We start from the raw sequence: 27,615 nt of genomic DNA, 5'->3' as shown, positions 1-27,615 counted from the left end.
TCAGGGAATCTGTCTATTGTTATAAGCAGAGAAGCAGCGTGGCTAAGCAGAGAAGCAGCATGGCTCAGTGGAAAGAGCGTGGCCTTGGGAGTCAGAGATCACAGGTTCTAATCTCGGCTCCGCCACTAGTCAGCTATGTGACCTTGGGCAAGTCACCTAACTTCTCTGTGCCTCAGTTACCTCATCTGTCAAATGGGAATTAAAAAACTGTGAGCCCCACATGGGACAACCTAATCACCTTGTATCCCCCAGCACTTAGAACAGTGCTTTGCACATAGTTTTGAAGCAGCGTGGCTCAGTGGAAAGAGCCCGGGCCTGGAAGTCAGAGGTCAAGGGTTCGTATCCTGGCTCTGCCACTTGTCAGCTGTGTGACTGTGGGCAAGTCACTTAACTTCTCTGTGCTTCAGTTCCCTCACCTGCAAAATGGGGATGAAGACTGTGAGCCTCACGTGGGACAACCTGATTACCCTGTATTTACCCCAGTGCTTAGAACAGTGCTTTGCACATAGTAAGCGCTTAACAAATACCAACATTATTATTATTATTATATTGAACTCTCCCAAGAGTTTAGTACAGTGCTCTGCATACAGTAAGTGCTCAATAAATACAGTTGAATGAAGGAGGCAGAAAACCTTCTGCCACTTAATTGTGCTGTTAACAGCAACCAGCTCTAGACCTCGGACCACTGAAGGCAGAAGGAAAGGGATCGCATTATTTCCCTTGTTTCCATGGCCCATACTATTTACCCTGCCACTTTGGAATGTTTTCCTGTCGGTATTGTCCCAGCAAGATTTCTTGGTACCAAATAACTTGTCCTGGAACCATTTTTCTCTATCTAGTCACAGTATTTATGGGAATGGCTGAATGACAGGAAGAGCAATTGTGTTCAAAGTGACAAAATATACCTATTTGCGAAGCAAGAAACGTATTCTGTCATAGATATGGGTAAAGGTACCGTAACCAAACTTTTTCAAGATTGTCTGGTTTCAAGAATGTGAAGCAGGGAAGACATTAGAAGAGAAGGTTATACTTTATACTTACACTTTAAATCTGTTTCAGCGGCAAATAGTGGGAGAAAAGTAGAAGTAAAAGAGATAAATATTAGTTTTGTAATCTTTACACATGCTGTACAATCATTTCAAAATCACTTATGCTATATACATAATAAATGACGTTATTACTATTATGCACATTTAATAAGAGTTGGAGTTCAAAATCCAACCTCTTTCACTTTTATGACTGAATGGTAATCTCCTTTTGTGTTATTGGTATGATGGTCTTTAAAGAGGGTATATAAACAAATAGGTATGTGCTGAACTGATTATAAAGTATAAAACATATGGGTATGGATTTGAACTCTGAAAAATGGGACCTAAAAGGTGACCTAATCTCCATAATTGCATCCTTACTCTGTACTGCTTAAAGTATATTAAGGGCACGAGCCTGTGAAACAACACATGATTCCATTTTCAGTATTACTTTGAGCCAAATTGGAAAGTTCAGCCCTTCTCAAATGAAGTTGTTGTACTTTTGCATAATTTCAATCCTGACTCAGGCAGCATAATTAATTTCCAAACCCTTTAATAATACCAAAGAAGGATGATCCTTTCCAGACTTATTTACCAGCAATACAGACATGCATTGAAATAATATGTTTAACTACTAGAATTTTATGTTGGAAAGTAGCTAAGAAAAATGAATTTGATTCTGGCATGTTGTAAAAAGAAATAAGTAAAAATAATTAATTGGAGATAAGTGGATCATTAGAGTAGAAAGCATTTGAAGAAAATATCTACTATAAGCAAAACATTTAAATATCACCCACATTTACATTTGTTTCTATTATTTTGTGCAGATTATGAGTTTATTCAGCTGTAATCTTTGCACCATGTGCCAAATCTATGAACCTTTTTTGAGCCAATGCTATTGATGAAAAATGAATAAAGTTTCTTTACAAAGTATATGAATGAAAAGAGGATTTTTTTGGCACAAAACATATTCATATTTGACCACCAATGGTGGACACTTGGTATATTTGGCCCTGAGATTGTTCATGGCTTTGGAATGAATTTATATGAACTCCAAACCATTCTTTCATCTCCCAGGGAATGCTGCTTTATTGTGTGAATTTTTAGCAACTGAGACTTGTTTTGGTAATGACTGGTCCAATTTTTCACATTTGTCAAATTAGTCTGTGGTCAAAGCAAAATGAAATAACTACACCTGTCACATAATTCAGATGTGCTGGTGTCAGATATTGTTATTCCTGTAACTAGCATCAACTTCAACCTCTGGAAAGAGTCATTAAAGCTCCTATAAACTGTCAGCTCCACTAGACCATAATCTTGCTGTGGGCAGGGAACGGGACTATCAATTCTGTTATATTGTATTCTCTCAAGTGCTTAACACAGTACTCTGCACACAGTAAGCACTCAATAAATATGATTTACTGATCAAAGGTTGGTTTTGAGTTGACTCAAACATCGGTCTTAAGTGTATGAGAAAAAACTACTATGTTTCTTGTCTCTTTTATCCACATAGTCTATCCCTCCAGTGGACAACAGTTAAGGAGAGTAAGTGCTGACACAAGGTTATGGAAATACCACCTAAAGTCCAATTATGGACAGATTTTTGAAGATTTATATTTTTAGTCTTTTTTCAAATAAGCAGTGTGGCTCAGTGGAAAGAGCCCGGGCTCTGGAGTTAGAGGTCGTGGGTTCGAATCCCAGCTCTGTCACCTGTCAGCTGTGTGACTGTGGGCAAGTCACTTAACTTCTCTGTGCCTCAGTTCCCTCATCGGTAAAATGGGGATTAAGACTGTGAGACCCACGTGGGACAACCTGATTCCCCTGTGTCTACCCCAGCGCTTAGAACAGTGCTCGGCACATAGCGCTTAACAAATACCAACATTATTATAATGCCCATTTACCAAGGGAAAATTCTACCCTGACCAACTTGTTTGACCTTATTAAGGCATGTAATTTAAACATAGCGACATTGACATTAAAGGCAGGAATTGGTTGTTTTGGGCCTCTTCATACAGTATGTCTATGTAGTCTTCTTACTGAGATTAAGAAAAAAAAAATCACTGGATTGGGATTCAGAAGACAAACTTTCTAGTTTCAGATCTGCCACTGGCCTGATTTTTGAACTTTGTGATGTCATTTAAACTCTCTGGGCCTCAGTTTCCTCATCTGTATAATGGACCTAAGATATCTGCCCACCTGTGGGGCAGGCATTTTGTCTGATCTGATTATCCTGTATCTATGCCAGTGTTTATCACAGAGTAAGCACTTAATTAATACTATAATTATTACCATGGAGCTTGCGAGGCAAAGAGATATTCAATTTGAAAATGTTTCAGAAAACACGTGTCATATAAAGGGATTATTATTTAGCAAATAGTGAACTACCAATGGATTGACCAGTTTGGACTATTTCTGTAGAAATAAAAGACTTATCTAAATCCAATATGCGTGAATCCCAAATCCACCATATTGCACTTATAAAAAAAGAGATTCTTGATTTAGTTTATATTGACCTGGATTGAATTGAGTATTTTCCTCTAGCATACCCATTATTCCTAAATTCACAGATAAATGTTCAAAGTACATTACTGTTTTTGAAGCTTAATAAATCCATCAAATCAATCATCATATTTATTGAATGCTTACTTGCGCAGAGCACTGTACTAAGTGCTTGGGAGAGTCCAATACAACATAATTAGTAGAAACATTCCCTGCAAATTTTAATGATGTAGTGAGAGTTGAAACCAACAGGATTTCATGTCATATTGAATACGTGGGTTGAATGAGAGATGGATCAAGGATAATGCCAAGGTAACAGGCTTTCGAGAAAGGAAGGATGGTAGTATTATCTGCAGTTCTGGGAAAGTCAGGGAGCAGACAGGGTTTGGAAGGAAAGATAAGGAGTTGTGTTTTGTACATATTAAGCTTATATAATCATATATCCAAGTGGAAATGTCTTTAAGTCTGGGGGAAATGCGAGACTGCAGAGACAGAAGGAGATCAGGGGGAGATGAAGCTTTGTGAATCATCTACATAGAGATGGTAGTTGAAGCCATGGGAGTGAGTGAGTTCTCCCAGAGAGTGGGTGTAGATGGAAAATAGAAGGGACCCAGAACTGAGCCTCCCACAGTTAGAAGATGGGAGACAGAGGAAGACCCCATGAAAGAGACTGAGAATGAATGGCCAGAGAGATAGGAGAGATAGGAGGTAGGCTATAACCAGGAGAAGATAGTGTCAAGATAGAACCAGGAGAAGACAGTATCAGTGAAGTCAAGATTGGATAATGTTTCCAAGAGAACTGCCTACATCCCTCAGAAAATGTGACCTTGAATTTTCTAGCTGTACAATTCTAGTTATGGAAATCCTCCTCCCTGTCCTCCAGCACCAGGCATATCGGAGATTAGACATCTCAATGAGCTGTCTCAACAAAACCAGTCTATTTGGGAAACAAGATAATTAAGTCCTAGTTGCAATTAGGGATCATATAAGCCACAGCACATAGTTCTCAATACCATTTCTCTGTGTTTCTATCAAATTCTGCTTTTCCGGCCACAAGATGAGTTCCAAGCCACAGTTGACCATGCTACCCGGTTAAAGAGCCATAGGCTCATATAACTTAAGGCTTCCTGGAATTTTTAGGAAAATATACAAATATCCCAGAATTGGACTCTAGATTACACTGACCAAATGGCTTTGTAGTTCTCTAGACTTGTAAACTTGTTGTGGGCAGGGAACATGTTTACCAACTCTGTTATATTGTACTCTCCCAAGCATTTACTACAGTGCTCTGCACACAGTAAGAGCTCAATGAATATGAGTGATTGATTGCTCTGCAGTTGTTCTTGTTCCTCTTAAATGCTTGGTCTTTCATGGTTAGACTGGATCAGGTTCCTTCTGTGTTAATTTAGAACCCTCGTCAGCATTCTGGGACTCGGCATAAGGGCACCTTAGAATATAATAGGAATTTAACTCCAAACCTCCAGCTCATATTCTGGATCCCTGCAGCTATTGCTTCTGAGCATCCTTTTCTTTTCTCCTCTGGCTCTTTGTTCAGCTATCCTATTCATTTGTTGACCATGTGGTTCACCCTGGATGTTTTTGAGTTTGTGCCTTCCCCTTCCTTCGGAAGTCCAATTCAAACTGCAATCTCTGGCCCATTTCATTCACAAATACTTACTGTTTGTAGCTGACCAAAACAATCAAGATGGCAGGAATACAACAAAGGATAATGATCACAGCCAGAGCCAGCAATGCTGCTTCCGTGTAACCCACTGCTTGTGCCTGTTTCTTAACATTAGCTACTGCATCTGGGGCCCGGATTTCCAAAATGCGTCCTCCTTGTCCATAATACGGTTGAAAATCTTTGTTGATATCAAGCAGCTTGCCATCCAAAAACCTTCAATGTTAAAAAACAAACATTAAAAGCAGTGATATTAAGAAAGGAAATACAGAAAGTGAAGGTAGATTCATTTATTCATTCGATCATATTTATTGAGTGCTTACTGTGTGCAGAGTACTGTATTAAGTGCTTGGAAAGTACAATTTAGCAATAAAGAGAGACAATCCCTGCCCACACAGGGCTTAAAATCTAGAAGGGGGGAAACAGACATCAAAACAAGTAAACAGGCATTAATGTAAATAAATAGAATTACAGATATGTACATATATACTCAACTGCTGTGGGGCAGGGAGGGGGGATGAGGAGGAGAAGAGGAGGAAAAGGGGGGCTTATTGTGGGAAGGTCTCTTGGAGGAGGTGAGCCTTCAGTAGGGTTTTGAAGGTTGGAAGTGTGCTAGTTTGAAAGATGTGAGGAAGGAGGGTTTTCCAGGCCAGAGGTAGGATGTGGGCCAGGGGTCAAAGGCAGGACAGTCGAGAATGAGGCACGATGAGGAGGTTAACGGCAGAGGAGCAGAAGGTGCAGGCTGGGCTATAGAAGGAGAGAAGGGAGGTGAAGTAAGAGGGAACAAAGTGATGAAGAGCTTTGAAGCCAACAGTGAGAAGTTTTTGCTTGATACGGAGATTGTTAGGGAGCCACTGGAGGTTTCTGAGGAGTCATGTGCACAGAACCTTTCGGTAGAACGATAATTTGGGCAGCAGAGTGATGCATGCACTGAAGTTGGGAGAGACTGGAGAATGGGAGGTCAGAAAGGAGGCTAATGCAGTAATCCAGTCGGGAGAGAATGGATGATTGTACTAACATTGTAACTGGACTATCATATTTCGATGGTGTTTTATTCCTGATTTTTTAAAGAAAACATTTTTGGAAATATACATTTTGGACTTTTGTAAGAAAAATGTACTAAATCATTTTTGGATAAGGTGGAGTTTCTATTCAGTTAGATGTTTAAAGGCAAAATAAGAAGTATAGCGTAGTGGAGAGAGCACAGACCAGGGATTGAGGATTTCTAATCCTGTCTCAGCCACTTCCCTACAGTATGACCTGAAACAATTCACTTAACTTCTCTGTGTGGTATCTTGAGAAGAGTGTAGTTTGCTGACAATTCAGGGGTGGAACTGGGAGCCCTATCAGCCTAGCAACCTCAAGAGGAAAGGGCTGAGACTCGGTAATATCTCCCACTCCTCCCCTTTTTCCTCCCCCAGTTATATGATGCAATCCCTAGTGTCCACTCCTACAAAGAGAAAGTGACTTGTTCCCTCAACCCCCATCTACTGCATTTTCCCAAGCATTTAGTGTCGTTCTCTGTACTCCATAAATGCTCATTAAATACCATTGGGTATATTTGGGTACCATTTGGGTATTTGGGTAAATTCAATCGTATTTTTTGAGCACTTACTATGTGCAAAGCACTGTACTTAGCTCTTGGGAGTGTGCAGTACAATAACAATCAGACACATTTCCTCTCCACAGTGAGCTCACAGTCTAGAGAGGGAGACAGACATTAATACACATAAAAAATAAATGCATAAAAAAGCAAGTATTTAAATAAGTAAATAAATAAGCAAGCAATAAATAAAAAAATAGCAAGTAAGCACTTACTAAGTGCTTACTATATGCCAGACACTGTACTAAATGCTAGGGTAAATACTAATTAGTGTGGAAACAGTCCCTGTCCCACCTAAGGCTCACAATCTTAACCCCCCCATTTTACAGATTAGATAACGGAGGCACAGAGGAGTTAAGAATTTGCCCAAGGTCACACACCAGGTGAAACCAAGATTAAGACTCAGTTCCTTCTGATTTCCAGGCCCATGCTGTATCCACTAGGCCATGCTGCTTTATTGATTGGTCTGACTGATCCTAAAATTTTCAGCAAGCAAGGTGTATGGAGGAAGTTCCCTGAAAAAAAAAGACCCTACTCACTTGATAATGAATTCAAAATATAAATTATTTTTCAGGAAGAGGAGAGGTTCTGAAGCTCACCTTACAGATTGATTGATATGACACCCAGGGACTGCTGTATCAGCTGTTTTGTAATCATGAGGAAATTAAGGCACATAAAAGTTAAATGATTTGCTCCTTATTTCTTTGTTACTACACTCTAGATACCATTGCTATCCCAGCCCACTGAGCAGTTAAGATATATATTGTCCTCTGTACAGCTAGAGATGTTGGATGCTATTATTTCATTATCTAAAGTTTCTTCCCAACAGCTGCAAGGTTTTGAGCATCAAACACCCTGGTCTAAGCAGAGAGACACAGCCACTGGTAATTCATCTATCAATCAACCATATTGTTGAGTGCTTAATATATGCAGAGCACAGCACTAAGCACTTGGGTGCATACAATACAAGAGTGTTGTTCGACATGTTCTTTGCCCACAACAAGCTGATAGTCTAGAGGGAAAGATAGGTAGCAATATAAATAAATTAGGGATATTTACATAAGTGCTGTAGAGCTGAGGAAGGGGTGAATAAAGGGTGCAAATACAAGGAGAAGAGGAAATGAGGCATAGTCAGGGAAGGCATCTTGGAGGAGATATATTTTTAATAAGATTTTGAAGGTGGGAAGAGTGATCATTGGTCGAATATGAAAGGGAAGGCTGTTACAGGACAGAATTAGGACATGGACTAGAGGTCGGCTGTGAAACAGGCAAAATTGAGGTACGGTAATTAGGTTGGCATTAGAAGAGTGAAATGTACTGGCTGTGTTGCAATAGGAAAGCAGAGGGTAAAGATAGGAGGGACCAAGGTGACTGAGTTTTTTAAATATAGGTTATTTAGTTTGCCATTGAGAAGAGAGATTGTATGTATTAATTCTCTCAAACGTTTTGGAAGTTATTTTGTGTTTTGTTTGTTTTTTTGGGAACTTCTGGGATATAAATAAAGGTTTCCCTGTTCACAGTTAATATGTCAGAGTTCTAGGACAGGCAAGGGAAGTTCAAAATCATGGAAATTGCACGCCCCTCCCGGATTAGGTTGTCTGATACACAATTACACTGTGGGGGAAGGGCTCTTGAGCTCACACTTCCACACCCTTTCTCCATCCACCCCACCATTAATTCTATCCACTTGCCTGCTGAAAGTTTTAGGACCATTCAGATCAATCAATGAAACAATTAATGAGGACCTCCTGAGTGCAGAGCACTGCATTTTAAATGCTTGCGTTAGTGAGGTTGGTAGACATAGGGATGTGAATGAGATTGCCAGGCGGGGTTTAGTGAAAGAGAAGAAAGGAGAAAGTCACTCCACTTCAGTAATTTGGTATTTGTCAAGCACTTACTATGTGCCAGACACTGTACTACTTATTGGGGTCGATACAAGCAAGTCGGTTTGGACCCACTTCCTGTCCCATGTGGGACTCACAGTCTCAAACCCCATTTTACAGATGAGGGAACTGAGGCCCAAAGAAATGAAGTGACTTGCCCAAGGTCACACAACAGATAAGCAGAGCTGGGATTAGAACCCATGACCTTTTAACTCCCAGGCACGGGCTCTACCCACTACGCCACGCTGCTTTATGTCCCTCAATTTCTTCATTTCATTTATTCATTCAATAGTATTTATTGAGCACTTACTATATGCAGAGCACTGTACTAAGCGCTTGGAATGTACAATACGGCAACAGATAGAGACAATCTCTGCCCAATGACAGGCTCACAGTCTAATCGGGGGAGAGATGATACCAAAGCAACTGATTGAACATCACTGAGTTTCATATCAAACGATGAATGGTGTTTATTGAGTGTTTATTGGGTGCAGAACACTGTACTAAAGACTTGGGAAAGTACAAGATGACAGAGTTGGACCTGGTCTCTGCCCACCAAGAGTTTGCCTGGAGGGGGAGGTAGATATTAAAATCATTTTCAGATGTGTATATAAGTCCAAGGGTGGAGTGAAAATGAAGTCCCTAAAGGGAAAAACTCTAATAGTAGCATCCAGGTTGGCTTAAAATGAAGGTCAGGCATGATAGTGAATGGTCAGAATAATGAACAGATTAAAAAAAAAAGGCTACTTTAATTCGTACTGTTTAAGTAGGATGTTACAATTTGAAGCCCAGGACAGTATTATGATTGACTGACTCATGCTTCAGAGACAGATGAAAGGCAGAGTCCAGAGCAGGCAGCTTCCTATTAATTAATTCTCAAACACTTGAAAATGTGTTGAGAGCATATTTTATTTATTTATAAATTATCTTCTCTGCTTGCCTGCCTGCACCCCCCATTTCTCTATCTGCATCATGTCTCCAGAATAAAATTCTTCCTCCAGGGTCCTGGCCCTTCTCACAAACAGCAGCCTCCACATTCCCCGACTTGGGTTTCAGGCAGGATTTGTTGAGGGCAGAGTGAAGAGAGTTTCCTTGTTCTGAGACCTGCCTAGGATGGTCTGGATCATATCTCGTGACTTTAAGCTCTAAGTCTCACCTTTCCCCCAGTGCTTCCCCCAGCTTGAAATGTCCAGTAATTTAGTAATTTAAATTTTGCGGAGACCAGGTGGGGCAACTCCATAGTCTGCCGCTTAATCAGATCATCTTGGAGGATCACGCTTCATTAACATACCACTAAATGAAGTCCAGAAAAACTCTGTAGATCTTCTATGCCTCACTTTCCTCGAGAAAATGCAGAGAAATTATTTCATCTCCTTCCCTCTTAGACGGAGCCCTTTGTAGCACAGAGTCTGAATCCTTTCTGATAACCTTCTACCTAAATGAGCATCTAATAAGGTGCTTGGTACATAGTAAGATCTTAATACCTTCATTATAATAATAATCATCATCATTATCATTACCCAGGCTGGTTGGACCAATAGTATTTATCAAGCACCTACTATGTTCATAGCTAACTGCTGAGGAAAAAAAAGTCCATGACTCCCAAGGATTTACGGTTTCAGAATAAACTGGGGAGAGGTGGTTGGCAACAGACACATTAGGGATGTTGAAAACTAAAAAGCAAAGTAAAAGACAAGGATAATGATAAATAAAATAAGAGCAATATGATGCTATGGGTAAACCAACTGTGACTTTTTTCAGTCCAGTTAATGTTAATTGGCTGCTGGCCATTGGCTATTGCTGGCCACTGGCCTATTGTATAATAATGTTGGTATTTGTTAAGTGCTTACTATGTGCAGAGCACTGTTCTAAGAGCTTGGATAGACACAGGGGAATCAGGTTGTCCCACGTGGGGCTCACAGTCTTAATCCCCATTTTACAGATGAGGTAACTGTGAGGCACGGAGAAGTTAAGTGACTTGCCCACAGTCACACAGCTGACAAGTGGCAGAGCTGGGATTCGAACCCATGACCTCTGACTCCAAAGTCCGTGCTCTTTCCACTGAGTATGCTCCACTGAAGCGCGTAGTAGCAGATAGTAGTTTTCCATTATTCAAGCACCTTTACCTGGGTACTACTGAGGGCTAGTTTACCTGCAATCTTATAGTTACACATGCTCTATCTGCATACAGTTATTCTCAGATCTCACTTTAGTTTATTTCAAATAAATCAGTTGTGTTTCTTGGCCTTTAGAAACTTGCTCAATAAAATAAATTTTACAATGATTTTCCGAACAGTTATTTAGGCAATCAGTTGCTTCAAGGGCACCAGTAGATTTGAAAGTTTTAGAAACTGTATATTATATCAAATGTTTAAGGTTAGTGGACAGATAATTTCCAAAAAACATCTTTTCATAGACAAATATTTTTAGTTTTTCTTGGGAAAAATATCTGCATAAAATTAGTCAACAGCAAGCTAGTATTGTTTCTATTGGTCACTGAAACAAGAAGAGGCATTGAATATATTTTAAAATATTCAGATAGATAATGATGATAATGACCAGGATAATTGTGGACTTTAACACTTGCTAACCACTGTACTAATTACTGTAGATACAAAATAATTAAGTTGGTTACAGTCTCCATTCCACATGGGGCTCATGCCCCCTTCTAGACTGTAAACCCGGTGTGGGCAGGGATTGTCTCTATTGCTGAATTGTACTTTCCAAGTGCTTAGTCCAGTGCTCTACACAGAGCAAGCACTCAATAAATATGATTGAATGAATCAATGAATGAATGCTCTAAGAGGGATGTAGATGAGGTATTTATTCCCCACTTTACAGTTAAGGATAGTGAGGCACAGAGAAGTTAAGTGTCCTGTCCAAGTTCATACATCTGGTAGGTGGTAGAGCAGGTAATAGAACCCAGGTCTTTTGGCTCCTAGGCCTATTTTCTTTCCAGCAGGCTACAATTAATAAAGATTTTTTTAGAAATTGTTACTAGGAAAAAAAAAGACTTTTTCCAGTTCCTCTTATGCGTTAAAAAATAACTGGGATGACTTGAAAGTGCTGAATTAAAATCAATGATATTTTTCTGTGAAGTAATCAGAAATTAAATTCAATTTGAAACATATAAAGGGCTTATGTCATTGGAAGTCAAATCCTCAAATATCCTCTAGGTGTCACTGTAGTATAGTAAGAGTGGAAGCAGGAATGGCGAAAAAGCATTGAGCTGAGCTAGAATAATTTTCACAAGAGGATGTGTAAAATTGTCTTTTTTAAGATTCTGTGAACGTTTTTCTTTAAAAGCCCTTATTTTCAGAGCTTTATAACTCAACTATTCAAATGCGTTCCGAGATGAAACATCACAGAGTGTCTGATCTCAAAAGAGGAGTAATTTCACCCACCTAAATAAATGGAAAAAATAATAATTTGAGCCTTGTTTCAAAAGTGATTTTTGGGCGCTTAAAATTAGAACTCACTGTAATGATTGCGGGTGAACTGACACTATAAAAACAAACTGTACTTTCCCCTTTAATGATCAATGCTTTGGAGTGAAGATGTAGAATGTCGAGTGCTCTGAGTGTTGAGATGTGGGAGACTGGGCCTCCGGATATCCAAGGTTAGAAAAATCTTTCCTTCTTCCTGGTAACAAATGAATACCTTTCAGGTTTGCATAATGCAGTATCAGCAAAGAGCCATGGACGAAGTTAACCATCTTGAAATATAATTGGAGAGGGGTATAAAATGATAAACCAGCCTGATCCCTTGCAAAATGTTCACCTCCTCAGGTTAGAGCTACATTGATATGTCCTAGAGGCCTGGAAGAGCCTGTCCTGACCACTTTTCTCATGATACTGTGACCTTTGTTAGTTCTCTCAAGTGGCAACATCATTCATCAATCCTAAGTGATTCTCTTTCCATCATCATGCAGCTGTTTAATGTTGGCACTCTGAAAGTAATCCTCTCTTATCCCTGTTAAAATGATAGGACTCACCATTGCCTAGGCCAAACATTGCAGATGAAACCTTGTTGAAGTAACAATAGCACTGTTTGGGTGCTAAATTTAGGAAACATGATCTTGTGTCTTGAAACACCAAACTGAATCAAACTTTGGTGTTCAAAGACCCATTCAATTGCTGCATCCTCTGTGTGACATATACCACTGGGGAGAAGGGAGAGGAGGGATAAGAAATGGGGAAGAATACTGGTGTGGAAAAAGTCAGCAGCCAGGAGTAAGTTTTATCACTTCAGTACTCAGATACATTGATATATGTACTTATCCATGTATATTTTATCATTTTATATTTCTTCTTAGTTTTCTAACCAGTACGTATTAGACAATTTAGGTTAGTTTGTCTTCCTCATTTCACTCAAATTTTCAATATCAGAGATGTGTTGTACTTCATTTATTATTATTATTTATTTGTTTGCTTCCTTAAGCTCCGAGTGCAGTTATTTGCCCATTAGAAGCCCAGTAAATATTGTTGTGGCCATTGATGTGATGAATTTGAGTTTGGAGAGCAAGGTCTAGGCCTGGGAGTCAGAGGACCTGAGTTTTAATCCTAGCTCCACCACTTCCCTGCTGTGTAACCTTGGGGAAGTTATTTATCTTTGCCTCAGTTTCCTTCTCTTTTAGACTGGGTATGAGAAACCTCTTTTCTGTCTTAGACTATGAGTCCCATGTAGGACAGGGAGTGTCTCACTTGAGAATCTTGTTTCTATCTCAGAATTAGAATAATGCTTGGCACATAGTGCTTAACCAATTCCACAACTATTACTATCATTATTATTATTATTATTAGAATTATTATTATTCTTAAATAACTAGCCTCCTAACTGTGGTGAGCTCACAACAGTCACTAGTGACTGTTTGTGATTCTGTGAACAAAAACAAGGAAGAGACTTGTGAAGGCACTGATGGGCTCTACTTGAGGACAGGTTGTTGCCGGTCTTTGGGGACAGATCATGGAGGAAGGCATGGCTCTCTCTGCTCTACCCAGTAAGGGGCCTGGACCAATCAATGACTGCTATGCAGAGCCACAGCTGTGATGTCTCAGGCAGATAAAAGGTGGTCACTTTGAATCACCCAGAGGAAGAAGCACATGTAGAGAAGCAAAGCAGGAGAAGCAGCAGAAGGCAGCAGCACTTGGAAACAGAGAGCGAAGCAGCGTTTGGGGGAAGTGGTGTGTGGAGGAAGAGGAGGCTTGCAGTGTCATTGATCCGTGTTGCCAGGACCTTTTCCCAACCTTCTGCTGTGAGATCAATAGAATGGGCAGATTGGGCTCATTTGACCAGCAGATTGGTACTGGACCCTTGGAGGAATGGAGCGAGTGAGAGTGTGTATGTGTCACTCTCTTGCATGTTGGTAAGACTAAGTAAAAAAACTTTCCACAGTAACCTTGGTGGTTGGTGGTGTGGTCTGACTCTACAACGTGTCACTGAGGCTCCCCTGGTACAGGAAGGTCCTGGTTGGTATGAGCTGGGAGACTCGTGACACTCACATGAGCCAATCCTGAAAAGAAAAATGATAAAAATGCTTGTTTTTGAGACTTAGTTGTGGGAGACAAAGACACCCACTTTTTGTGAACAAGGTTACACAAGATGCTCAGTGATTTTAGTGAGGATAATAACTGGGAAGGGATAGACATAAAAATAGCTAACAGGCTACAAAGTCACCCTTTCAGCCACGACTGGAAACTCTCAGGGATTGCGAGAAACATGGGTTGAGTATGCCTGGGAGGCCAGCTCAAAATAATTTGGAGGGTGTCTTCTCCCATCTTTCTGATGTCCACGTTCTTATGGCTGGACAATAACTTTTTCACTATCCCTACCTCTGGGCAAGTATCTGTTCTTCTGTAGCTGGCCATCCTGCCTCCTATCCTTTAGGTCTATTATAAGGGTTTCATGCTCCTGGCCTTGAAAAAAGAGAAATCCTGGAGCAAGAAGGGAGATCAGTTGGAACTGCTTATGTACCCACTATGCTTTATTGTAGTTTCATTCTGCTGCCTGAATCATTTTTCTTCAAAAACGTTCAGACCATGTTTCCCAACTCCTCAATAGTAATAATAGCGATGATGATGGTAATTAAGTGCTTACCATGTGCCAGGCACTGTTCTTGATACATTTCTTGATAAAAGGTAATCAGGTTGTCCCACTTGGGGCTCACAGTCTTAATTCCCATTTACAGGTGAGGAAATGAGGCACAGAGAAGTTAAGTGTCTTGTCCAAAGTCATATAGGTAATAAGTGGCAGAGCAGAGATTAGAACCCACGACCTCTGACTCCCAAGCCTGTGCTCTTGCCACTAAGCCATGATGCTTCTCAATAAACACAAATGGTTGCGCATCCATCTCCACCTCAAACAAAAACTGCTCGCAACTGGCTTTAAAGCATTTAATCATCTTGCCCCCTCCTACCTCACCTCGCTACCCTCATACTACAACCCAATCTGCACAATTTGTTCCTCTAATCCTAACCTTCTCACTATACCTAGATCTCATATATCTCACCACCAGCCTCTTGCCCATATCCTACCTCTGTCTTGCAATGCCCTCTTTCCTCATGTCAGACAGATAATTGCTGTCCCCAACTTCAAAGCCTTATTGAAGACCCATCTCCTCCAAGCAGCCTTCCTTGGCTAATCCCTCCTCACCTCTTCTCTCACTCCCTTCTACATCTCCCTGACTTGCACCCTTCATTCATCCTCTCTCTCATCCCCACATCCCACGTGTATATATCTTATGTATTTGTAATTTATTTATTTGTATTAATGTCTGTCTCCCTCTAAACTGTGAGCTTTTTGTGGGCAGATAATGTGTCTGTAGTAATATTGTACTCTCCAAAGCACTTAGTACAGTCATTTGCAAACAGTAAGCACTCATTAAATAAAATTAAATGAGTGAATGGAAGAATAATTTCTCAATCAATGGTATTTATTGAGCACTTATTATTTGCAGAGTACTGTTCTAAGCACTAGAGGAAGTACAACACAAGAGATGGCAATTGGCAGTGTTCTGCTTACAGTAAGCTTACATTAATAACAATGTTGGTATTTGTTAAGCACTTACTATGTGCAGAGCACTGTTCTAAGCGCTGGGGTAGATACAGGGTCATCAGGTTGTCCCACGTGAGGCTCACAATCTAAATGCCCATTTTACAGATGAGGTAACTGAGACACAGAGAAGTTAAGTGACGTGCCCACATTCACACAGCTGACAAGTGGCAGAGGTGGGATTTATTAATATAAATAAATCATTTATAATTAAAGATATGTACATAAGCACTGTGGGGCTAAAGATGGGGTGAATAACAAATGCCAAAAGATCAGAGATCAAAGTGCATAGACAACACAGAAGTGAGAGGGAGTCAGGGAAAAGGGGGGTTTAATTGGAGAAGGCCTCTTGGAGATGTGAACTAAATCATGTTTTAAGGACTATCAGTCTCCCCCTCTATGGAGTGAGAGGAAGTCCTAAACTAGGGGGAGGGCTTTGGGAAGAGCACTTAATACAACATTCTGCACACAGTAAATGCTCAACAGATATCACTGAATGATCCTTTGACTGTGATGTGCAGCAGGAAATATGATGTGACAGCAATAGAGATAGATGTAGAATCCTAGGAAAGAGAACAGAAGGGAATTCCGTCATACTGTCTCCACAGCTTGCTTCGGCAACACTTCGATATTGAATAAATTTCCCAATTTTAGTGTCTGAGTGGGGGAAGAAGACAGCAATATTTTTGAATATAGAACTGAATCAGTTAAAGAAGAAGGTCAACAATTTTCTGAAATAATAGCTTTGCTCAAAGGTACATTAAAAGCAGGTGGGGTGGAAGGTGGATCCATGCCTGCACTTGGATCTGTGCCCTTGGGCATTTGATATTTGACCAACCCTCAGCCCACAGCACTTATGTTCAAATCTATGAATTATTTATATGATGTCTTTCTCCCCCTCTAGACTATAAGCTCGTTGTGGGCAGAGAATATGTCTACTAACTCTGCTGCATTGTACTCTCCCAAGTGCTTAGTATAGTGCTCTGCAGACAGTAAGCAGTGAATGAATGCCAATGACTGATTAATTAAATGACTAAGAAAAACTTCATAAATATACATGTTGAAAAGAATTAAACAACTCATGTTAACTGCGAAGTCATTTTCCTTCCAGGGTTCATTTACTCTTCAAATGACCATTTCTCTCAGGAATGATTCAGAAATTCAGAAAATATGGGAAGATCTAACTGCATTCAAATTTAATTTATCCCTAAGTATGCAAACTCAACTAAACTCTATATTAGCATAATAAAAATACAGTAGTTTAATCAAAATATCCACACACCCATTGACAAAAATTTAATAGCTCTTAAATTATTATTAGACTTATAACCTAATCTATGATTATTTGATTGTGCAATGAACTCCAGAGAATATGTGTGTTTTTTAGTGACAGATGATTGGAGGACTTACTTAAAAAGCTCATTCCTCATTATAGCTCGGTTTGTTTGAGGATCAATTGCATAGACGGTCAGATCACATTTAGAATAATCTTCTTCTGAAAAACCATCTCCATGCCTGCGGGCTCCAATAGATTCTACCACAACCTTCGCACCAGGGATCTGGTCCTGAACATAACGATCCAAAATCCTGAAATTAAACAGAAGGTGAACATTTATTATTATATTTTCCAAGAGGTCTGATTAATTACCATCATTCCACAGGTCAACTAATATAACAGTCAGACTTTAGTTTCATTTGAACTCTTTTGTTTCTCTATTCCTCCTCTTCTCTTAGAGACTTTGGTCCCAGAGATCTTAGGAGTTTAATAATGAAGTTGTATATCAACTATGTCCTGCTTAATTCTGGGCTCCCAAATTTATGATGCTTTTAAAGCTTTAAATGGCTCATGGGAAACACCAAAAATCTCTATAAATGAAGCATTGTTTGCTAGAAGTCTCAGAACTTTTCAGTTCCAACTTTTCATGTATGTGTGGATTTGAGATGTAATAAATTCACCCGAAACACGTCCCACCAGATTAAGGGTAATGTTTCATCAGGATCTATGTCAATACATACTATATCAGGTTCCAGCACAACTGCTGGGTCTGACAACTTAAAGGAAAATTACAGCGGCAGATTAGCATTGAAATACTTTGAGATATCAAAAATAGCATAAAAGATTTAAAAAAATCTGCACACAATTCTCAAAAGTTACAGAGATGATGAATAGCTCAAAGATAAAGCAGTGTAGATTCAGTGATGTCCAGGGTGTGCTAGACCACTATTTTATCTATAGAAAATATATTTAATATCCAGAAGTTCTTGTAAATCAAATGAAGTTTGAAAAATAACTGTCAAAGGAATATACACAAGAAGATGCATGGCGTTTTCTCCAAGAGTGTATTTCATATTTTGTTTTATGAAAGAAACCTTTTGAATGCTTTCTTAATTATGAAAATCTGTAGCCATCTTGGGTGTAAACGTATTGATGTCAAAGCATCAGTTGCTTTCCAATCCTATCATATGCTTTAATAAGCATAAAAAATATTTTATGGCCATAAAATGCTATTTCTACTCAGATTTTCAGCATAGTTTCCAATAAACAAAATGTAGATATCTATCAGGATAATTGAAGTGATGTCAGGAAATAACAGATAAAAGACTTTTTTTTTTGCTGTAACTCTAAACAAACTTTTTTTGCATAGTCAACTCACCCCAAAGTATTAGCTTTCCAAACCTGCATTTGTTCTGTTCATATAAACATTCACAAAAACTTCTCCTGGGCCTAACAACTAAGCTTGATTATCTCAAAAAAAAAAAAAAGATTCCACAGATCAAGATTTTGTTTTATATCTCAAGAATTGCTGTTCCTTCTCCCATCTTCATGACCCCAGGCCCTCTTTCTCTGCTCCCTTCTGCTCCATTGTTATTGCTAAAATTAATTGGAATGAGCTATATGAAGTATAGGAGTATAACTAGATAAATAAGTAGCCAAATGAGGTTCAGATAAAAATTATGTGACTAAATGAAAATATGAATGACCATCACTTATATATACTGTGTATTGAGATTCAAATGGTACAGAGACATATATATCAACTCTGTTATATTCTTCTCTTCCAAGTGCATAGTAGAGAGCTCAACACATAGTAAGCCCTCAAATGCCATTAATTGATTGAAGCATAGTTGCCTTTCTATTCAAAAGGCATGTGTGTAGCTGAAAAACAATGAGGGATTCACAGTCCTGGCTCCACTGGGAACCTGAAAAGGCTGTCACCTGCTGTATAATTATGCCAGATTTTTGTGTACCTGCTACTTTTTCTCTTTTACCTCTTTTCTCCAACTTTAAGAGTTTTTTCTTAACAGTATATCAATCTATATATCAATCAATACTGATTGCTTACTATGAGCAGAGCACTGTATAATACAAGAGTTGGTAGACACATTACCTGCCCACAATGAACTCACAGTCTAGATGAGGCAATAAGTAAATTTGGATATGTACATAAGTGCTATGGGGCTGTGGTTGGAGTGAATAAAGGGAACAAATCAGAGTGACACAGAAGGGAATGGCCAAAGAGGATATAAGGGCTTAGGGAAGGCCTCTTGGAAAAGATGTTTCTTCAATAAGGCTTTGAAGTTAGAGAGTCCGTCGGTTATGAAGAGGGAAGACATTCCAGGGCAGAGGCAGGATATGGGTGAGAGGTTGGAGGCAAGATAAATGAGATCAAGGTACAGTGAATAGGTTGGCTTTGAGGAGCGAAGTGTGCAGGCTTGGTTGTAACAGAACAATGAGGTAAGGTAGGAGGGGGCAAGGTAATTGAGTGCTTTAAAGCTGATGGTAGGAAGTTTCTGTTGGAGGCAGAGGTGGATGGGCAACCACTGGAGGTTCTTGGGGAGTAGGAAAATGACTGAATATTTTTATAGAAAAATAATCCAATCAGCAGAGTGGAGTAGGGACTGGAGGGGGGAGAGACAGGAGGCAAGAAGGTCATCAAGGAGGCTGATATAGTCTCGAGTTGAGAAATTAGTGCTAATAACGTGCGGGTGGAGAGAGTAGATGTTAGAGAAGGAAGGAGATCTCCTCTTGAGATACTGTGGGAAAAGATGGGAGAGTTGAATAAGGGACAGGAGGACAGAGGGATTGGAGGGGGCCAGAGGATCTTAAAGGAAGATGACACTTGGTTTTGATTTTATCAATAAATTAAGTGGTGAGGTAATTAGGGGCAAGAAATTAGTGATGATGGGGGGCAGGGGATTATAGGAAGGAGTTAAATACCTGGAATAATTGGCTAGGGCAATGGGCATGGGTGTTAATAAGCTTGATGTCAATATCATGGTGGTTCATTCTCATTGACTGACTCCAAGTTTTCAACAGGAAAGCAGCATTATCTGAGTCTTTGGTTTTAGATAACAAAATGGTTGGTTACAAAGGATCCCTTTTAATCATGTTCTTGTAGAGTTGTGCATAGATACCTTCTTTGTTTTTCTTGAATCACCTGTTGCAAATATTAAGCCACATCACTATTCAGGCCATGTATGTTTGATTTCAGTAGTTTTCAGCAGTCTGTGTACTGTCTAGAAGGATTCTGACCAGAATCTTGTGGGCAAAAAAAAAAAAAAGCAGCGAGATGATCCACAGCTTCCAAAGTCAGCTATTACTTTTCTTCTTGAAGATGGAAATTATTAGGACATTCTGAAATTCTTGTCACATTTTGTCAGTGACCTCTTTGTGAAGGAAGAATCTGTGCAGATATCTGAAAATCAGATTCCCTCCTTGCTTGTAGATTCAAGAATTCTGCTTACTTCTTCAAATATTGGAGCTAAGGTCATGCCTCCTCAATTTGGCCAGTTTTCTATGCCCTGAAGAGCATATTGAGAAGGCCACTATAGTATCCTCACAAAATGTGTAAGACACCTTCCCTGTGATGGAGATGGCTCCATCTTTATTTTTCAGCATATATGAAGTAGCATATATGGGGTCATCAAGGTTTCTTAGCGGTGAATAGATGCTTAATTTGCTGGAATTTAGCATATCCTGAATCTCTTCAGGTTTTTGTGTCAAGCACTGGTATGTTACTTGCCTTGACTCATATGTCTCATTGCAAATTCTTTTGGAGCTCTATAATGTGGATTTCGTGAGGAACTCCAACTTGTTGAAGCATTTCTTGTGGCAAGTTATAGTATTTTTTGTCTGAACTACTTACATCAAAACTACTTTCATTCAATCACATTTATTGAGCGCTTCTTGTGTGCAGAGCACCATACTAAGTGCTTGGAAAGTACAATTTGGCAACATATAGAGACAATCCCTACGCAACAACAGGCTCCAGATTAGAAGGGGGGGAATGGATAACAAAACGAAACAAGTAGATGGGCATCAATAGTATCAAAATAAATATAATAAAATTATAGATATATACACATCATTAATAAAATAAAGAGAATAATGAATATGTACATATAATACACAAGTACTGTGTGCCGGGGAGGGTAGTAAAGCAGAGAGGGATTAGGGGCGATGGGGAGGGGAGGAGGAGCAGAGAAAAAGGTGGGCTCAGACTGGGAAGGCCTCCAGGAGGAGGTGAGCTTTCAGTAGGCCTTTGAAGGGGGGGGAGTGATCTGGTTCGATGAGTCCTTACCCTACTCATTATTATTATTATCATTATTATTATTATTACTAAGTGCCATTGAGTTGTTTCCAATTCATAGCGACTCTATAGATATGCTTTTTCCAGAACTCCCTGTCCTCTGCTATAATCCACAAACTTTCTAATGGTTATTCTGTTATCATTATTATGGTCTTTATCCATCTAGCTGTTGTTCTACCTCTTCCACGTTTTCCCTGGAATTTTCCTAGCATTAGTGTCTTCTCCAGAGACTGTCCTCCTGATTATGTGTCCAAAAAATGCTAATCTAAATTTAGTTATTTGGTCTTCCAAACACCACTTTGGTTTAATTTGCTCTAAAATCCATTTGTTTGTTTTTCTACCAGTCCATGGAATTTGCAAAAGCCTTCTCCAACACCACATTTCAAAAGAATTAATGTTCTTACTATCTTGTTTTTTTGCTGTCCAGTTTTCAGGTCCATATATTGTCACGGGAATCACCATAGAGTTGACAGTTTGTACTTTTGTGGCAACTGTTACATCAGCACATTTCATGAATTTTTCCAGGCTCTTCATAGCAAGACTTCCTAACATTAATCTCTGGGGTATTTCTTGGCTATTAGTTCCTTTATCACTGATTATCGATCCCAAGAGAGAAAAATTGTCAACTATTTCAATCTTCTGTCCATCCACTACAAATGTGTTAAAACTTCCAGTTGTCATGATCTTTGTTTTCTTGATATTCAAATGTAGGCCCATTTTTTGCTCTGTTCCTTAACTTTTCATAATAAACTCTTCAATTCTCCTTCACTTTCTGCTTGTAGGTTTTGTATCATCAGCATAACCAAGGTTGTTTACATTCATTCCTCCAATCTTTACTCCCGTTAGTCTTCATCCAATCCAGCTTCCCTCATTAGGTATTCAGTGTAAAGGATGAACAGATAAGGTGATAAAATACATCCTTGTCTTACACCCTTACTAATGGGAAACCAATCTGTTTCTCCATATTCTGTTTCTATTGTAGACTCCTGTTGGTCATACAGATTCCATATTAGTGCAATTAAATTAGACCTTTCCATTATGGGTAACCCTTGTGAGACTATCTGTCAGTGGCATAGCTCTATGCTCACTGGTATACACAAACTCTCCTGCAAGGGTAAGGCATTGATTCATAGGAGAGACCCTACTCACAGGCTTGATGAACTTGGAACTATATCCTTTAAGCACTTATTATTTACCCCACTCTCACTCACTGTATTTATATACTTATCTGTAATTTATTTTACTATCTTCCCCACTACACCGTAAACTTATTCTGGACAGGGAATGTGCTTACCATTTCTGTTGTATCGTACTCTCCCAAGCATTTAGTACACTTCTCTGCACGCAAGTGCACAATATATACCAGTGATTGACTTTTGATTTGATGGCTGCCTGATGGCTGCCTGATGGCCTGAGAGCACATATTTGCTATTCAATTATCCTTCGCTCCTCTCTCTCTCTCACTCAACCCACATATTTAATCCATCACTAAATCCCCGAGGTTTAACCTTCACAACGCTGCTAAAATCTCCCCTTTCCTCTTCATCTAAACTGCTACCATGCTAATCCAAGCACATATCCTATCCCACCTTGATTACTCTATCAGTCTCCTTGCTGAACCCTAGCTTCCTATGTCTCCCAACTCCAGTTCATACTCTACTCTGCTGGATGGATTATTTTTCTAAAAAAAATTATGTTTCCTCACTCCTCAAGAAACTCCAGTTATTGCCCACCTTCCTCTGCAACAAACAAAAACTCCTTACCATTGCTTTTAAAGCACCTTACCCCCTCCTACCTCACCTCACTACTCAACCCAGTGTGCAATCCAGCCTGCACACTTCACTCCTTCAATGCTAGACTTCTCCCTGTACCTCAATCTCATCTATCTTGCCTCTAGATTTTATTTTATAGGGAGTCCTATATTTTGTTTCAGAGGCTCTCACTTTGTGTCAGCTCATTTCAAACACTTTATATATGTAAGAGCAGTATATATCCCCTATCCTCTCTTAGTTTCTTCTCAGAACATAAGACTTACTTTCCTCTTGGTTTGTGAAAAGCTTAATTTTAATGTGGCTCATTATACTGCATTTAAGGAACAATTTTCATGGTGACACTATGAGTCATGTAATATGTGGTTTTTAAGGTTGGGTAACTTCTGGAGTCAAGTTAAGGTTCATAATTACTAAAAGGCCATTTACAGCAAATGTATTTTGATACCATAGACATTGCTCAAATTATATTGGGGAGGCACACCACATTGAATATTCACATTGACAGAAGCAAAGTCCCTTTAGGATATTTCCTTTTCCTTTTCCTTTCCAACGAAAATGAGTATAGAATAACTGTAGAGAGGAGAAGATAAAAATATGTGGACTATTATGTAAATAAGGAATTCATTACAATTTCACAGGGAAAGAAAAAACTTTCATAATTTCTGAAAACTGAATAAATTATCTTAATATAGGTTGTTTTATAACATCTAATGCAATGAGCCACTCTGGACATAAAAAAGGAAGCAGGCCTACTAATATAGTGTCAGGAAAATATGACCATTTGGTGAAACAGAATGCACAATTGCCAATACAGACAATTGCACTATAGAGAGGAACTTTATACTGTTACTGTATTTATAATAAATCACTTCTGTGCATCTCCACAAAGGATCTATATGGTTAATACAATGTTTCCCCCTGACTGACCAATATTGCCCATGCCTGGGTGAACTCTTTATGCCTGTTCAGGTTTCTGGTGCCTTTTAAGGATTTTTGTGCTCCCACTGGAATGGGAGGCTGTTTAGTTTCATCTTTTTTTTTTTTTAATTCCCCACCAGGCTTTCAGGTCATCTGAAGTTTTTTTGGTTTTGTTTTTTGCTCCACAGTAAGGGATGAGGTGATGATGAGGTATTTGTTAAGCGCTTTCTATGTACCAAGCACTGTTCTAAGCACTGGAGTGGATACAAGGTAATCAGGATGTCCTGTGGAGCTCATAATCTTAATCCCTATTTTAAAGATGAGGGAACTGGAGAACAGATAAGTGAAGTGGCTTGTACAAGGTCACACAGCAGAGAAGTGGTGGAGCTGGGATTAGAACCCACGTCCTCTGACTCCCAAGCCCATGTTCTTTCCACTAAACCATGAGCACCCTATCCCTGGAAGCCACACCCCCTAAAAACCACACACCTCAGAAGCCACATCCTGGGACATTCTACCATCCCCTATTCATCTTTATGGTTAAAATGAATAATTGACCCTTTAGTTTAAATTACTGGATTATCATGGCCTAGTGAAAAGAATAAGGGCTGGTAAATCAGAGGACCTGGGTTTTAATCTTAACTCTGCCACTTGTCTGCTGTGTAACCTTAGGCTAGTTGCATAACTTTATGTGCCTCAGTTTCCTCATTAGCAAAATTGTCCTCACTCCTACTTAGACTAGGAGCTCCATGTGGAACAGGGACTATGTCCAACCTGGTAAACTTGTATTTAGCCCAGCATTCAGACCAGTGATCCATATATAGTAGACAAATTATATTATTATAAATTGATAAAATATCAGTTATATTAATAATGATTACATTGATTAATGTACAAAATATTGATCACTGATGATAGTGATAACAATCTGGTCCAGAGTGCAAAAATGTTTGACACATACTAGGCACTTAGCAAATCATATTATATTATAATAGTTATTATTACCATTATTGTCATTATTAGCACTAATATTTTATCAATATCATCATGCCTGGACTGAAGCACGATCACTACATGTTGGGTTTAGGTTCTACAACCTTCTAGGATTTGTGAACAAAGCTATTCCACTTCCCTCTACCTCCTCTGTTCTCTCAGTTGCTAGAAGGGCAGGGAAGAAAGTGTGCCTGCTTAGGATAATGATGTCTTTTTTCCCTGAAACTGCTCAAGCTTCTACTTGTGCTACTCACAATTGCTGAGCTGCAGTGATGCTTCCCAGCTATAAAACTGACAAAGATTGGCTTTAAGGAAATTAAGATTTCCATAATGCTAAACTGTCTCTAGTGTGTTCTTTTTCAGCAACTGGAAATGTACCAGTCACTTTGAACACTCCAGAAAGGCACTTTTGTTTTTGTTTATTTCTAAGTTTCTGTCAGTGACTACATCTGTATGGGGAAAACTTCACAGAAGATGGCAAATATTTTAGGTAACATACATGTATGTTAATCACTCTAAATAATGTTTCACATGTTCTCCAATTCCCAAGAGGATGTGGTTCTAGTACTTTTTGTCATAATTGAGCTCACTGGGAGCACTTAGTGTGCCCACTCCCTCTGATGCTAGTTCCTTCCCATCTCCAGTCCTGCATACTTTTAACCAGTACTAGGATCTAGAGTTAATTGAAGGATTTTTGTGCTCACACTAAAGGATGAGAGAGGTAGATATTATGTCCAATTGACAATTCCTACTGCCTCTGCATCTCCTTTTCTTTCTGCCCCACCCTGGTGCTTGTCTGCCCAGATCATGGGATTGACCTGAAACTCCTCAGAGTGGTGACATAGGACTGCAGAGTTAGAACAGTCAATTATAGACACATGTTATAGTCAAGGTTTCCAGGGTGGACCAGGAGAGAAAGAGCAATGAGAAATAGCTCACAACTCATTAATCCTTTCTGCAGAATAAAATTTCCTGGGTTAGATTTCCCAGGGCAAATTTGGGTATATAATACACTTTTCTACAGAAAAAGTTTTTTCGTAAGAAATTACTTTCTGTTAAATGCACCACATCGAAGCCACATCAGAAACACAAGTGACCAAGAAAATCACTTGGATATTAAGCATAAGCTTCAGAACTAATTTTTACTTGTAGCTCAGTGGATAGATCACAGGCCTGGAAGTCAGAGGGTAATGGGTTCTAATCCCGGCCCTGCCACATGTCTGCTGGGTGACCTTAGGAAAGTCACTTCACTGCTCTGGGACTCATTTACCTCATCTATAAAATGGAGATTAGGAATGTGAGCCCAATGTGGGACAGGGACTGTGGCCAACCTGACTACCTTGTATTTACTCCAGTGTTTAGAACAGTGCCTGGCACATAATAAGTGCTTAACAAGTACCATAATATTATAGTATTATTATCATGTGTTTGAAAAGGTAGAATAAGATTTCTTTCATACAAGCTTAGGACTATGGCAATGATTTGTTCATTCAGTCATATCTATTGAGCACTTACTGTGTGCAGTGTAATGTACTGAGTGGGAGAGTACAATACAGCAATAAGCAAACACATTCCCTGCCTACAACGAGCTTTGTGTTCTTATGCAGATCATCTAAGCATATCTGGGGTGATATCTGAAGGGGGTAAAGGGAAGGTTTTTGTTAGGATAGGGGATTTATGACCATACTTGAAAGCAGGGTGGAAGAAGTCATCAGAGATTGAATGGTTGAAGATGATGGTCACGGAAGGAAGAAAGGAAAGGAAGGTGTTTTAATAAGGCGCACAGGGATGGGTCAGAGGTGCAGGTACACGGGGTAGATTTTGGGAAGAGATGAGAGATCTCCTCTTGAGATACTGCTGGGGAAATGGAGCAAGTCAGAAGGCACATTAGGAGGCAGGGACTGGAGAGAAGCATTGGGGATTTTAAGGAGAGCATGCCTGATGGTTTCAGTTTTATCAGTAAAGTATGTGGCCAGGTCATTAGAGGGAAGGGATGGGGAGGCGGTGGGAGTTAAATCAATCAATAATATTTATTGAGTGCTTACTACTGCAGAGCACTGTACTAAACACTTGAGAGGGTATGGTACAACAGAATTAGCAGATATGTTCCCTATTCATAATGAGCTTAGTCAAGTGTCTGGAACAGCTGGTGGAGGCAATGGGTGGGACAGGGACTGCAAACCCAATTTGCTCATATCCACCCCAGAGTTTAGTACAGTGCCTGGCACACAGCACTTAATAAATACCACAATTATTAATGGTTATGTGAGTCAAAAAGGATGCATGTGGATTAATCTACCGTTAATTTTCCCAGTCATTTCACACAGTGATATTCTTATCTTTGTGCTTCTTTTGATGATCCAGCACTTAGATCAGTGCTTGGCACATGATAAGTGCTTAATAAATACTAGTATTATTATTATTATTATTTTGACATTCATCTTAGGCCCAAAAGGGTTGCTAACTCTAGATTTTATAGTACATACATTGGTTCTGGGAAAGTTGGAACACTGTTACAAAATTACCAAAAATCTAAATCCCATAGGAAATTTCTTTGTTTCACTTATAGTTTGAATTGACCAATGCAAGACATGATA

At 39.4% G+C, this 27,615-nt stretch overlaps 1 protein-coding gene across 1 annotated transcript in view; it reads right to left on the bottom strand.

Moving 5' to 3' along the window:
* Positions 1-27,615, bottom strand: part of PCDH15 (protocadherin related 15) — a 913,479-nt gene that overhangs the window by 20,895 nt on the left and 864,969 nt on the right. The window contains exons 30-32 of the mRNA XM_029061331.2: positions 17,155-17,331; positions 5,206-5,424; positions 1,042-1,050 (exon numbers count right to left, since the gene is read on the bottom strand). Coding sequence (XP_028917164.1) covers positions 1,042-1,050; positions 5,206-5,424; positions 17,155-17,331 — 405 coding nt within the window. The remainder of the gene's footprint in view (positions 1-1,041; positions 1,051-5,205; positions 5,425-17,154; positions 17,332-27,615) is intronic.

This window comes from Ornithorhynchus anatinus, chromosome 3 (genome assembly GCF_004115215.2).
Source record: "Ornithorhynchus anatinus isolate Pmale09 chromosome 3, mOrnAna1.pri.v4, whole genome shotgun sequence".
NCBI lineage: Eukaryota > Metazoa > Chordata > Mammalia > Monotremata > Ornithorhynchidae > Ornithorhynchus > Ornithorhynchus anatinus.
This window is presented reverse-complemented; position numbering and strand designations above follow the sequence as displayed.